The following is a 15,600-nucleotide window of genomic DNA, read 5'->3' as shown; positions in this document are numbered from 1 at the left end:
GTGGAGAGGAATTGGCTAAGATGTCCATGTCTGTCTTAGCCTTATTGTCTACAAACTGATGCTGCAAATTATTAACAGGGAATATCTGTCTCATGGGAGAAGACAAACCCCTCAGACCATGTTATTCAGTACTCGTGCTTCTGCTGTTCTCCATCATCAGTCGGCCACTAAAGCCGATGACAGTCCCACATCCTTTACTACTACAAAGCACGTGCACACAGCTCTCACAAGAAACATCTCTCTCAGGAAACCAGCAACAACCTACAGACCATGACAACTCCCTGGCTTGAATCTGATCATCGAAGTTAGAGCCTGTACAAACTGAAGGCACACAAAGTGTTGAGTGTTGATGAAGGCCCGTTTCACAGGCCTGGACACCGAGTCAGGGCGCTGGTTATTACTGTCTCCAGGTCTGAGCTCAGCACAGCGCAGCTGGGGGAGCGTGTGGGACCACCACCCATACAGCGTCAGAGAGACCTTTATCTTTTATAGGTAGCAAGATGGCTTCTTTTGCTGGTGTCTTCTAACTGGAATGATTTTTGATTATTCCTTAATCTATGTAATGATAATGGGAAAGGCCTCTTAATAACGTCTACTTTGGCATAAAGGCTCACAGTTCCTCCATAACTGGTGCTAAAATGTAAGTGGGCTAGAGCTGAAGCACTGTAAATAACAAGCCAAAACCAGCTGTGGACGTTTAGAATAAAAATTCCAAATAATCAATGACAGCGACTGCATTAGAGGTGAGAAAAGCCCATAATGAACATCCCTTAAGCTTTTCATTTTGCAGCACTTGAAAGGCACAAATAAGAGTATTTCTACTTGTGTGGGTTTTTTATCAGAAGATGCACATCTAACACCAAGTATGAAATATGTCATCTTTAAGACTGTTATTTGAAATTATGGTTGAAACTGATGTGTCTTCTGGGACTGCCCTGGAGGCACTTCTGAGACCTGAAAGGTCATAGTTTTTTGTTTACATACTGCTGAGAAGTGTTTTCTCAAGTTGATTTATTATATTGTGCAAATGCTTTTGTATAGAAGCAGATAAAAACAATTTAATTTTATAGACTATTTCCACATCCACAGCTTGGTGGGAAGTTCACATCTGTTGATGTGAACCTGGAAGGGCAGCGGTCCAACAAACATTTTCTTCAGGGAATAGCAAAAGATTTTTCTCTCTCCCCTGGAAAGTAGTTCAGTGGCTATTTAATGGCTGATGGAGGGAAAGCACACAATGTAGGGCAAACAACCGTTTCCCAGGCTCCTCATTTCATTTGTCATTCTCCCTACTTTTTACCCTGCTCTTTCACTCCATCAATAAAACTGGTGGCTTATTATTGATGAAGCAGCTGCCCACCACTGAAATGGGAATGACAAGTAAATAGAAAAATTTAGGGAAATTATTAAGAAAACAGTGTCTGGAGAAAAATGGTTCAAGGTAAAAAGGCAACTGGGAAAACTGTAACTGAGTCCGCTTAAAGGAGATTTATCAGAAACAACAAACAAAAGGTTAGACAATTCTGATTGTTTGAAGCTTCTAAACAGAGAAATGGGATTTAAATTCTTTTCTAAGAATAAAAAAGAAGACAGTGCTTTACTAGCCCAGAACCTGTTATATACCATACTTGCAAGGCAAAGAAAACAGAGCAGATTAAACAGCATAGGACGGTAAGGCAGGACAGATGACACTAAGAAATGGGTTGAGACTGCTTAGTATAGAGGGGCAAAAGATAGCTTTTTATTTTTATCATCCTTTTCTTTGGGGATTAGTGTAATTTTGAGCTTTAGAAGACTACTCTGGAACTAGGTTTTGTAGGTCTGAAGATCCTTTTGTACCTGAGCACATGCATGATTTCATGCTGGCTGCTGAAAACTTTTGACAATAAGCCTTAAATATAAGCTTTGCAGTCTAATTTTAGAGTCAGTATTGAAAACCTGAATTGCCATTTTCCAGTACTTGATCTTGCTCAGAACAGTCTCTAGCTATGTCTGCAAAACCAGTTCCTTTATATCTAATACATACCTGCTAAAACATTTTTCCTCAACTGTAAAAAAATGCTGAATGCATTCACCCTTTAAAACACATTTTAATTTAACTGTAATTGCCTAGTTTCACAGATTATTTGATCAATGTGCTACTCGGAGGGTGTTTAAAGCCAGGAAGCATTGTTTTTTTTTCCGGACTGTTTCTTGCAGAAGGTGGCAAAGAATACCCGCGTGCGTCCACCAGAGGGAACCCCTTACTAAGCCTGGCCCTTGATCACACCAGTATTCCCCTCTACACCCAAATTCTCAATGAAAAATTTATAGCTCCACGGTCCTTACATGTTTTCCAGGAAGTACCTTTTGGTGCCCACTGCATAATTTTGTTACATTCTCTGCCCCTCTGGAGAAAGACCATCCAAAGTTTATTGGTTTCAGCAACAGTAAAACAAAGATCAGAAAGTCTTAATAATTCAAATTAAAGCTAGCATTTTAGCTACAAGACTGGAAAAAAAGGAAAGTTAGAAGCAAATGAAACACAAAGGATGACTTTAGCATAAATTTAACAGCTGGCTACTTTGCTAATTTCTATTTCTTATACAGAATACCTAAAGTACATCACAGGTTTCATTGCCATGTGTTGATAGAGATATCCCCCTTCCAACATATTCCAAGGGATATGCTAAATTCTGTATCTGTTCCTACAGTCTTATGCATAGCCATTTTGAGATGAAGTAAATCATTCTGCAGTTCCAGAGGTATCTATATGCCCTTGGAGTTGGGGCTTAAACAATTTGTATAGGTCTATTTGAGCTTGCATGTTTTGCTGAATGTCCTGTGCCTTGATCACTCCTCAGCTACCAGGCAGCATCTAACTTTGTCACTGCAGCTGATGGTTCTTTTTGAGGTTCCTTCTGTTAGTGCTGAAAACTATTTCCCATTTTGGAAATTCAGTCTTCTGGTCAAGTGCTTGCTGTCCAGTTCAAGCCACGTCTTTTACAAAGCTATTAATACTGTACAGTATATATGCTATGCAAGCAGTCTGCTGTGCTCGCAATCTCTAATGAGTTACCGGCTTTGATTACTCACCTCATTATGAGATGACTATCAGTAGTTGCTGTTACCACAAAGACTACTGTAGATAACAATTGCTAGGTGACTGGCTGCCTCAAGCAAGCTTCTCCTTTCCATTAATTATCATTGGGGTTTCTGTGTTAATACAATACTGCAGTTAACAATCTAAAAATTCAAGGTCTGACTTTATCCAAGATGGCAATTTAGGATCCATTTGTTTACCTAGGTATGAGCCCACTGAAAAGGTCTATCTAGTTCATATTAGATCCACCACTGAAATTTCCATAACTCTCCTACTGTCACTTCTTTCTATCACTATTCTTTTATTATTACTGTCATAAGAGTATTCTCGATGAATAGTAGACTAAATCACTAAAGCTAACAGGTCATGTTTTTTAAAATGAAGCCAAAACATTGTCCAGTTAGAACAACCACAATCAATATAATGGCTGTAACACAAACACAGCTGGCTGTCTATGACAAACATGCCTCTATAAACGGAACATTATTACATTTGCAACGAAGTAGCAGACATCAATAAGATATCCCTTGTTAATTTCTCAGAGTTCCTCAGGAACAAAGTGACAAGAAGTTCAAATAAAAGTAAAACCCACTTCTCATATAGATCTCGGGAATGTTATGCTACCGTGTAGTATGTGCTCTAGTGCTGTGTCCCACTGGTTATAAATAAAAGCACTTAAAATAGAGCGTGGATACTTGTACCAATGCTAAAACCGGATACAAACAAAGCAAACTTCTATTATATACAAGCAACTTGACCTTGGTATTCCCCTGTTGGAAACTCTAAGATTCTTAAAGAGAAACTGTCTTTCAGACTATAAATTACAGAAAAGGTTCAGGGTTTCATCTCTCCAAATCAAATCTGGTGACACAAAATGTTGATCACATAGAGATGGAGGGACAAATACAATTTTTTTTAACTTCAAAAGGATTAAAATTGGTTTTCATTCAACTGAACAGGTTAATTCCTAGACTGTCATAATTTACATAGTGCAGCAGTTTTGCTAACTGCTTAGTAAATTAGGTCAGGATGTTGTTACATGTGCATTCTTGCAGAAATACTCCCAACCTTCTGCTCTGCTTTGGCTGCTCATTGCTACTCTCACACCATGCCATTTGTTATTCTGACATAAGTACTAGGGCATCTCCAGGTTGACCCCAATCAAGGAGCTTATCTAAATGAACACTAACATTTCTGGAAAAAAAAAAAAAAATTAAAAATGCTTACTCTAAGCCCAGCTCTCCAACCCAGTTTATCATCTAGAGGTATTCAAAACCCGCCTGGACACAATCCTGTGCAACCTGCTCTAGGTAAACCTGCTTTAGCAGGGGGGATGGACTAGATGGTCTCTAGAGGTCCCTTCCAACCCCAACCATTCTGTGATTCTGTGATCATACGGATGCAAACACTTCTGCTGGCCCATGGTAGGAGGTAGTGTGAGGACAGGAATCAGTGGCAGGACTGATGAGAGAGGGAGGTTAAAGTCACCCCAAAGTGTATGGAAATCTATAGACTAATGCTACTTAACAAATATCTACAGTAATACCAGTCTGTGCCACAAGGACTACAGTCTACCAAGTTGCATAGTACGACTTCATTGTTTCCTTGTGCTCTCCCTTTGTCCATTGCACCACCTTGTTTTGCTTCGTATTACATTTATATTGTGAGCTCTATTCATCAGAACAATAGGCTATGATGCGAAAAATAGGGGTTTTTTTCAATCAATATTTTGTATTCACTCATCAAGTGAATAGAAAGATGGTCTACGATGATGATAAAGTGAACAGATAGATCATCTAGAAGACAAGTGAGAAGCAGAACAGACAATGTAATTTCATGTGGATTTTCTCTACCAAGCTCTGTGTTGTGGTGGCCCATGTGACAACCGCATAAGCAGAACCTGGGCATCTTACTCACATTTAAAACAGTAATAGTGGTCCTTCAGTTGATCTGCATTAAACCCTGAAAGCAACTACATCTCTAGTTTTAGTGAATACCTAACAGAGAACAGGTTGAAACCTATGGGTCCAGAAGGGCCAGGATATTTTCTGAGCATTTAATGCTTTACTATCTGCTCACTGTCTACAGTTGACAAATGCAGATGCTTGTGGTCCCCTTATCTGATTCCCTGCCCCCGGGACTGCTCATGCACAGCTCTCTTGCTCAAATCTCTGAGTCATCGTAAGGCAACTACAGAACTTCTGCTACTGAGAATCCAAGAGAATGGTCGGGAGCCTAGAGCGAGCAAAGCCCCATTTACACACACACATACACACACACACCTTCCCTCTAGAGAGCATATGCCAACGAACTGACAGAACAACATATTTAAAACTATCTGGCAACAGAACATTGCGCTTCTATAGTGCGTATTTTCCTTCTGTCATGTCTTCTTTGATTTTGACCACACATAGACATGTTTTTAAATAGCACTTGGAGGGAGAGCTGATGACTTATACTGCCTGTCCTCCTTTTTTTTTTTTTTCCAAAGAACAAGTACAAGCAGAGCCTGAAACTCTTCCCTACAAAGGAAATTGAAGAAAATAGAGCAGTAAGTAAATTAGCAGATAACTGGTCCAAAACATGCAAAAGGAGGTGATCCTTTATACTGTGCAGCTAGTATGTGGAACCCGCCACACAATGCTACAGGTGCTAAAAGTTAACAATAGCTTCAAGGGGCAACTAGACAAATTCAGTGAACAGAAATCCACTGCTGGTATTAAATACAAAGTTTCTGAAGTCTCTGAGCAGTAAACTGCAGGAAGCTAGGAAGGAACAGCTTCTTGTCTTCACTAGTCTCATAGTCTTTTCTAGACATTGCTTTTGGCCCCTGATGGAGACAGGATACTGTGAGGTCTGTAATTTACCCCCATATATATTTTTCTATATAAAACCATGTACATACCTAATCATATATATGATTGTATACAGGTGCCTGACTCAAAAGGTTTTCTTGAACCACAGGTAGAATTGAGGAGAGGTACCAGCTCATCTTTTGAATCATTCACACTGGGCAGAAAGATTCAGTAAAGGTACTCCCATATCGGTAGCTGTTTGCATAGCCTATAGCAGATTCCAACAGCTTCTGTTATAATCTGTTGTGATCCCCACAGCAGTAAAGAGTGCATCACAGTGGCTTGTTCTCGAGGGTTTTGAGGCTGTTCAGCTTACCCTGAAAGGTGAATAGCTTTCCTGTGGGTGCCTCATAAACAAGAAAAGCACAGGAACCTCTTCAAAGGACTGTTTCTTTTCTCATTCTCTGACCAGGACTTAGAATAGCTTCGGATTTAGGCAAATAATTTTAGTATTTGTAAGTATCACATAGATGTGTGCATGCTGTAACAATGTAGCTTAATAGAAATTAATTTCTGTGTGAGCATTTTGTTACATAAGCTTGAATATAGGTAAAGATTATTAAATTGGACAACAGGAAAGTACTAGAGACAAAATTGCACTTGCATTGCTCCTCCGAGTAAAGCCACAATCTATCACAGAGACATGGAATCCGATTTAGTATAGTGGTAATTTACAGTTAATGGATTCACGTTTATAAAATCACTTCATGCCTAGGAGAAAAATACACTAAAGAGATCAGCGCAAATAAGTGTAAGGATTAGAAACTGGCCTGAGTTACAATTTTTCTTTAGAATTTGAAGAACTCAAGTGTTCAGACTGCTGATCTTGATTTAGGTTCCTTTCTAATAAATATCAATGTCTGAAATTAAACAAGAGCTTTGGAAGACACTACCATCTGAGTACAATGTATCAGAAAGACAGGGAGATCAACCATTAATTGATTAGCTCTGTAGCAGTCCATTCTTCATCAGCAAATTCCAGAGCTGAAATGTCAAAGTTCAATGGCATGAGCTCTTGGTGCTGCAGCAACAGCCTATAAACTCTGCAGCAACACTGATTTACTGTACCATCATCTATCATTCTCTACAACCAACTATTCTTGCCTTTGCAAAACTTTACAAGCTATGGCTCACAACTAGAGAAGAACACTGATGTAAACCTCATGATTCTGACGATGAACTTCTACCTACAAGAGTAATTAACTGTAAAAAATACAGCCGAGGAAAACTTTCCCCTGTGTTCTCCAACCCCAGTTTGAAACTCAAGTCCTTTAAAGTACCTGCCAGTGCAGCTCAGAACCTTTTTCTAAAAGTTACCCTCTTCTGAATAGTACACACAATAACGTACGAAACATACTTTGCATAGCATATCTTGACCTTTAGAGAAAAAAAAACACAAGATGCAACTGCATGGGGTTTCAGTGAGGTACATTTAATCCCATTTAATAGCGCTTTACTACTTGCAAGGCTTAATGCTGTTGGGACCAGGCAACCTTGAAATAAAGGCAGGAAACCTCAGATATCTAATTTGGAATAACTGGGCAGTTCATCCTTCGTGAAGCTACAGTTTCAGGCTGTCCACAATCAGGGAAGCGACACCATCAGTACAGAATCATAGAATAGTTTGGGTTGGAAGGGACCTTTAAAGGTCATCTAGTCCTATTAATATTTAAAAAAATAACAATTTCACTAGTGCAAGACCATATGTTTAGCTGATTAAATGAAAACTCATGTCACAATTTAAGAAAACTCATACAAAACTATTTTTTTCTTTTAAAAATGTGCCACATACCATACTTACACTAAAAAAAGTTACAAACTAATGGAAGACTATCTGCCTCCATCTCTTGTCAATAAGGAAAGCAGTCAACAAGAGCAGTCACTAGCTCATATCCCCAAAGTAAAGAGCAACGGCTGAAGAGGTAGGACTCTTGAGTACAGTTACACATTTATGAGCTCCAGCCAAAATCCCAGCTGTGGAACTGCAGGGGCTGTGACTCCAGCTGACCACAGCTGAGCACTATAGCTGGTTGCAGCATGTAAAAGACTGCCTAAATCTGTGAAATGATGGGTAAAACTAACTTAGCTGCCTTTAGTAACAGCATTTCATGGAGTATTCTGTTTTGCTTGCTAGAATAGACAGATCTGTGGGAGACTGCACAGAAGGACAAGAAAAAGTCCTGGTTGAATACTGTTGCCAAAAAAAAAAAAAAAAAAAAAAAAGGAAAGGAGAAAGAAAACTCAAGCGATGCTGGGGAAAGATATATTTAAGTTATGCCTCAGATATGAAGAGATGTGCTATTACGGTCCTGAAGCATTAGTCTTCTGATAACAGTGGAGTTGCATGTTTAAAGATTAATTTCACTTCAGCTTGTAAAGCTGCCACATTCAGGAAGACATTTTAAAAGCAGAGAAACTTCACGCTCTTGCTAGTATTGCTCCTTTTCAGTTTAGTTTAATTGTACCTTTCTACCTTTTACCACAGTCCTTGTTCATTCTGCTGGGGTTTTTTTCATAAACTGAACTCTGCTTACTGACATATGTGATAATTAACCTCATCTGTGAAATGCTTCTCCCCAAGCACCTTCTTAACTCCATTTATTTTTAAACCAACACTCATTAGAGACAATATTGTCACCTACTTTATCTATATTTAAAACCTGTCAGCAGATATTAATAAATTGCCTGGAAATAATAACATACAATAAAATTAAAATACTAGAACAAAAATTGAAAACCAGTGCACCATTCTTCCCAATCCTTCGGGTTCTCTGTTTTCATGTATAAAATGAAAGCTATTTAGAGCAGCGATGGGCTGTACTTTACATGGTTTGAGCCTAGAAGACAGCTGTTAATAACAATCTACCAAGCCAGAACATGCAGAAAAGGCACCGTACTTTGAAATTCCTCAGGAAACACACACAGGTGAAAAGTTGCACAAACTTTGCATGGAGATACACCAGATTCCGGCAGACAGATAACTACTTACCCAGGTAATCAGGGCTCAAAATCTCCTGCCTTGTAGTTGTAAGAAATAAATGTAGAGGTTTTACCCCTAAAATCCAACAATCCCAACCAGATGATATTTTCAGAAAAAAAAAAAAAGCCCATCTGCCATTTCCATTTCTGATTTTTTGAGATACAGAGGGTATGTTTACTTTCCCAGAGCACATGGTACAATTTTTTCAGGATGCAGGACAGCGTTTTTCTCTCCTCTCTGTGCTATCACCACTCATAAACTGTCTTCCACCTCTGAGACAGGGAGAAGCCCAGCAGTGTAATACAATCCTGCTTCTGACAGGAATAGGTTGCTGGATTACTCCATTCTTAGCTCCTTTCCATTACAAAAAGATCCATCTATGGCTGTTCCTTGGTTCCTGGGAATTAGCCAATATCCTATTTCATCTTTCACTCAACACCATTTTACCACAGCTCATAATCTCCAGCAAGGAATCTTCTCAAGTGGTTTTAGAAAATACAAATATGCTATCTCCAAGGAATATCACTTACCTGATACAACATTTTTATGGTACTTAAAAAGGACTTGAGAAAATTAACAAGGCATGCTCTTCTTGCCAAGCCACTCTCCATGATATTTGAAAATCCATGGCAGTCAGGTGAAGTCCCTGCTGACTGGAAAAAGGGGAATGTTGTGCCCATTTTTAAAAAGGGAAGAAAGGAGGAGCCTGGGAACTACCGACCTGTCAGCCTCACCTCTGTGCCTGGGAAGATCATGGAACAGATCCTCCTAGAAGCTATGCTCAAGCACATGGAGGACAGGGAGGTGATTCGAGACAGCCAGCACGGCTTCACCAAGGGCAAGTCCTGCCTGACCAACCTAGTGGCTTTCTATGATGGAGTAACTGCATCAGCGGACAAGGGAAAAGCAATGGATGTCATCTATTTGGATTTCTGTAAAGCGTTTGACACAGTCTCCCACAGCATCCATCTCTCTAAACTGGGGAGTTACAGATTTGATGGGTGGACTGTTCGGTGGGTAAGGAATTGGCTGGATGGTCGCATCCAGAGGGTAGTGGTCAATGGCTCGATGTCCACATGGAGACCGGTGACAAGTGGAGTCCCTCAGGGGTCCGGACTGGGACCGGTCCTGTTTAACATCTTCATCAATGACAGAGACAGTGGGATCGAGTGCACCCTCAGCAAGTTTGCAGATGACACCAAGCTGAGTGGTGCAGCTGACATGCCAGGAGGATGAGATGTCATCCAAAGGGGCCTGGACAGGCTGGAGAGGTGGGCCTCTGTGAACCTCATGAGGTTCAACAAGGCCAAGTGCAAGGTCCTGCACCTGGGACGGGGCAACCCCCAATATCAATACAGGCTGGGGGATGAAGACATTGAGAGCAGCCCTGCAGAGAAGGACTTGGGGGTACTGGTGGATGAAAAGCTGCACATGAGCTGGCAATGTGCGCTTGCAGCCCAGAAAGCGAGCCATATCCTGAGCTGCATCAAAAGCAGCGTGGCCAGCAGGTCGAGGGAGGTGATTCTGCCCCTCTACTCTGCTCTGGTGAGACCCCACCTGCAGTGCTGCGTCCAGCTGTGGGGCCCTCAGCACAAGAAGGACATGGAACTGTTGGAGTGGGTCCAGAAGCGGGCCACAAAAATGGTCCGAGGGCTGGAGCACCTCTCCTACAAGGCCAGGCTGAGAGAGTTGGGGTTGTTCAGCCTGGAGAAGAGAAGGCTGCAGGGAGACCTTAGTGCGACCTTCCAGTACTTAAAGGGGGCCTACAGGAAGGATGGGGACAATCTTTTTAGCAAGGCCTGTTGTGACAGGACAAGGAATAATGGATTTAAACTAAAGAAGAATAGATTTAGAGTAGACATAAGAAAGAAAGTTTTTATAATAAGGGTGGTGAAGCACTGGAACAGGTTGCCCAGAGAGGTGGTAGAGGCCCCATCCCTGGCAACATTCAAGGTCAGGTTGGACGGGGCTCTGAGCAACCTGATCTGGTTAAAGCTGTCCCTGCTCACTGCAGGGGGTTGGGCTAGGTGACCTCTAAAGGTCCCTTCCAACCCAAAGCATTCTGATTCTATGATTCTATTCTTGTTTTCAAACTATCCTGGCTATTGATAGATAAATCATCTGTTTTCAGGGATTCTCCAAGTCCTCAAACCATAGAAATTTCAGAGTGTTCATATAACAAACAATTTATCAAATTAAAATATTATAGCTATATATAGTGTATATAGTTGCTTTTCCGCAAACCACAGAGCTTGGATTCACTTTCCATTTCCAAGAATGCCAAATTTCTGTTCACACATTTTATAGCAAGCAGCGCTAAACCTATACAAAGAGCAGGTCATCTTGTAGCGCTACTGACCATTTTTAAGTAATAACATAGGTATTATATTGAGCACAGACAATCATTACTTTCTCTGCAGAGTAAAAAGGGAAAAAAAGAACCACGATCATTATTCTTCATTAGATTTACTAACCACCTCAGGCAATTAGTTCTGAAGACTGTTTAATTAAGCTTATAAAAAATACATCCACTCTCTATTCCTTTTAAAGTATTCCATTTTCTTGGTTTTCTTTTTTTTTTTGACTGAGCTTTTACAGATTACTGGTGCTGCAGAGTAATCAGAACATGACAGGTCCCTAGTTGGATCTCCCTGGCGCAAATTCCTGATTTTACCTACCATCATCATGAACATACTTCATGGATGTGCAACTGTAATTGATATAGAGATGAAGTAGATATATGGAGACTGAAAAAAATGAGTCGACATCACCTGTGCAAGTAAAAGGCACTCTAAAATACTTCAGGCTGTGCAAGGTTAAACTGTATTTGAGAAAACTAAACCACTGCTGTCTATCTCCAGCTCTGTTCTGCTTACTAGGAGATTTCTCTCTCTATTACACTACGAATCTGTCTTGCAATACAAACAGTAAATCTACCTAAAATACATGTGAGTCTTGATCTTCCAGAAATAAATAAAAAAAGTGAACTTATGCTTTGGCCAGTTTTGGTGAAAAAAATCCGTAACTTAAAAAAAAAATAACAGACCGGCATGAAGCAAGGTAATTATGTCCACAAAAGCTGTCATCAAACAGGGTTTCAAATATTTAGAAACCTTCTGTTAAAGAGAAGAGCACCACAGGTTTAGGCCACTCCACTCGGAAGACTTTGCTGGAGCAGAAGGCGGTGGAGTGGCCACTCCACCTCTTTGCTGAGTGCTGGGCTTTGACTTTCATTGGTTCATTGGTACATTGGTTTCCGTATGCAGAAAAATCAGTGGATGCAAGATAGTCTGATACGTAAATAGTGAAGTGGAATATCAACTAAGAGAGAATAAGAGAGAATGGCGTTTTACTCTAGGAGTTTGTGCAATGTTTCAATTCCACACTGATAAAACTAGTAAGTAAACGCACTGGACAACTTCAGAAGGTATCTAATCAACCTATTCAACTGCCCAGCTTATTCAACATTAGTTAAGCTGTTCAATAGTCCAGGCTCACCCTGAATTGCTTTTTCTAGCAGTAAGCAGAGAAAGCAAAACTTCCCAAAGTCTAAACTTTATTATGCAAAAAATCAAAATCTCCTCACATATCACCTGCACGCTGCTCTACGAAAACCTTTCTGTAGAGACGTCTGATATCTCCACATACAAGACAAGCAACAGAAAATTCTCTCTACTCAGAAAACCAAAGTGAAAGCATTCCAGTACTTAATACTAAAGGGAAAAAAAGTATCAAATGATCTCATTTGTGGAAACAGAAAAAGTAATCCAGATCACCTAGAGCTTTGCTGAATCTAGCCGAAAGAAGCCAGTGTCTGGTGTAACTGCTGTCCTCTCCTTACCTTGCTACAAGTCTCATTGCAGCTTGAATCTAGAGTGGTCTCTTTGGAAACACAGGCAGAACTACATTTCCTTATCCACATTTCATGTATATTGTATAAAATTTCCATTTCCTTGTTTTTATGTGACCCAAATAAAGAACTCTTGTAAGCAAAGAATCAGCTTTTTCTTTTTTCTAAAAATACTTTACATTTTACCTATAAATAAGTAATAGTGATATGAAGCATCTGGGCCACGTTCACTGTACAAAAACTAGTTCAGCTATCAAAAAAAGTGAATAGATTCATTTAACACTACCTTCAGTTTCAGAACGGATGAATTTCTTACTGAAGCACCTTTTGTGCCCCCTTAAAACTACGCAATGCCTGGCACTAACGGAAGTTAAAAATAAGGTGGATGAACTCAGCTCTTTTTGAGGTCTGCATACTTTTGGATATTGTGTTTTCTATTTCTCAAAACGTAAGACAATAATGGAAAAGACTACTGGGGAAAAAGGACAGGCATTATGAGAGAGTCTGAGAAGAATCATACAGAAGAGAACAGATTTCTATTATCCATTATGAGAAAATTTACACAGTTAAAGAATTAAGAGCAAATTAAAAAGAACTTCAAGACTGAATAAAAGGAAAAGATGAAATAAAGTAGAAACAGTAGAAACAACAGACACAGAGATGACTATTCAATGTTCCTTATAAAAACCTATTTGATATGACCTTTCTCCTGATTAACGTATTTTGCATGGAGAACAGCACAGTGCCCCAGAATTACTCACAAATACAAAATGCAGGGACCTTGTTCTCAGGCCTTCATATACAAGTTGTACTATTTGTTCCTGTCCTCTATTCATCTGTTTCCACATTGGTCTCTAACCATGAGTCCTAAAAACCTTCTGAAAAAATCAGGCCAGAGATTTTAATTGGATTTGTTGTATTTCTTTTTAGTTTATTTCATTCTATAGACAGGTCAGTAATAGCAAAAGTATGCTTATATGCTGGTCAACCTCATCTTTTCCAAGAAAATCCGTGTGTTTTCATTGCTATAGCAGGAAGAAAATAAGTTTAATACATTACATTCCCTTTCTCTGCATCATCAACCGTAACAGTCTACTTATCATGGTCTAACTCTTCAGTGTTCCTTTGCATAACTTTCCATGCATACTGTACCTCTGCTGAAATTGTTGCTTGCTGAAATTGTTGCTTACTGTAATTGCTAGAGCAATCGTGACAGCTTTACAATAGCAAAAATTAACTTGTTGAAAGGACGCTAAACTTATTGCAAATTGATTAGGGAACAAAAACCATCCCAAGACAGAGACCACATACTTCCTTTCACTTCTGCTGCCTCTGAGGTATAATTTTTCAAGTTTTTCACTGATTTCAATTAACAAAAAAAGAGAAGCAAACATTAAAATAAGGCAGGGAAGGGAAAAGTATTTTTAAATGAGTTAAAATCAGAAATAAATATCAAAATAAATAACATGAAATGTCAAACAATATCATTGAAACAACACCCACAATATCAGTCTTCACTGGAGATTTTTTCTTAGAGAAAAAAAACCTTAATGAAGTCTGAGAGAGTCTTCTGAGTAGGACTTGCTAGACTGGCCCATAAAAAATTGGCTGAATGACCTAAAAAGGTTGTGTTATCATTCCACAGCTGTATCAGGAAGCACTGCTGAAAAGAAGGAAAACGTAAGAAATTTGACTTATAAACATACTTCTCATGCTGGCACCTGGATTATTTAAGGCACTTAAAAAATGACAAGATGGCAGTCAGTTGATCCAAAGGGGAAAAATGTTCTTTAAATAGGGGAGAGCATGAGAAAATTCAGGGAAAAGTTAACAGCCAGGACCTCAGGTCAGGAAATAACTCAAGAATACAAACTCAGTTTCCTGAAGCAGATCTTGGATGTTTCTTTGCAAAACTATAATCCATTAGTGTCCGAGATGGCCTGAATTTGGATCATACACACTCCAGGAGAGTGCACTGTTAGGCCCTTTCTGGCTGCATGTCCCCTTTCTCCTTTTGCATCATTAAATCAACATTTTTCCACAGGGGGAAAAAAAAAAAAAAAGAAAAACATTCTGGTCTGCTCTATTCAAACCCTATGTTTCTTGTGTTACTTTAAGAATTCATGTGCCCTACAAAACATTTCACTGGACTTCAATGCCAGTGACAGTACCCTGTCCAAACTCATCACATCTGCATATTCAGAGAGCAGGGAATCCTCGCACTATACCACCAAACAGCTACAGAGATACAAAGGAAAATAAAATCATCTTTTGTATTCTCCATTCCTGGAAGTACAGAGATGAGCAAGGTGGTCTAAATGTGCTTCTCCAGAATAGTGAATGATTTACGGATCTGTTGATAGACATCTTTGAAATGCCACTCCCCAAGTAGCCATGCTGCACAAGCTTGTATGTAGGAACCCTTGTGGATAAACGGACTGCAAGAAAAGGAATGAATATACAGCCCCTGATTGAAGCTTCAGTCCCTCTCTGGTATAATAGAACTACACCGGTTCTACTCAAAGCTATGCTGCTACCATTCTGGTTCTCTGCATGCAGCACAAAAAAAGTCGATGAAACAGCAGGCGGTGAAGCATTTCAGTTAATATTTTCACATGAAATCACAGGCAACATCAATAACATAAAAGGAAACAGTCTGAACATGTTGCTTTCTTAGATTGCCAAAATTCACATTACCTTGTACCCAGAAAAGGCTTCTTACACCTATTATCACTTCCACAAAAATACTGAAAACCCGCAAGCTGACTTCCCACCTAAGCTAGTCTTTCAGGAGGAAAAAAAAAGAAAGTAAGTAAATTTCAATACAGAAACT

General features: G+C 39.6%; 1 protein-coding gene across 2 annotated transcripts in view; it reads right to left on the bottom strand.

Moving 5' to 3' along the window:
• TRPC6 (transient receptor potential cation channel subfamily C member 6) overlaps positions 1-15,600 on the bottom strand; it is a 114,622-nt gene that overhangs the window by 54,759 nt on the left and 44,263 nt on the right. Inside the window, exon 6 of one of the 2 annotated variants that reach the window (XM_075711193.1) lies at positions 13,084-13,110. The exons of the other annotated variant lie outside the window; for it this stretch is intronic. Coding sequence (XP_075567308.1) covers positions 13,084-13,110 — 27 coding nt within the window. The remainder of the gene's footprint in view (positions 1-13,083; positions 13,111-15,600) is intronic. 2 annotated transcript variants of the gene reach the window in all.

The sequence above is a fragment of the Pelecanus crispus genome, chromosome 1 (assembly GCF_030463565.1).
Source record: "Pelecanus crispus isolate bPelCri1 chromosome 1, bPelCri1.pri, whole genome shotgun sequence".
Taxonomy (NCBI): Eukaryota; Metazoa; Chordata; class Aves; order Pelecaniformes; family Pelecanidae; genus Pelecanus; species Pelecanus crispus.
The sequence above is the reverse complement of the archived record's forward strand: the minus strand, read 5'-3'. Positions and strand labels throughout refer to the sequence as shown.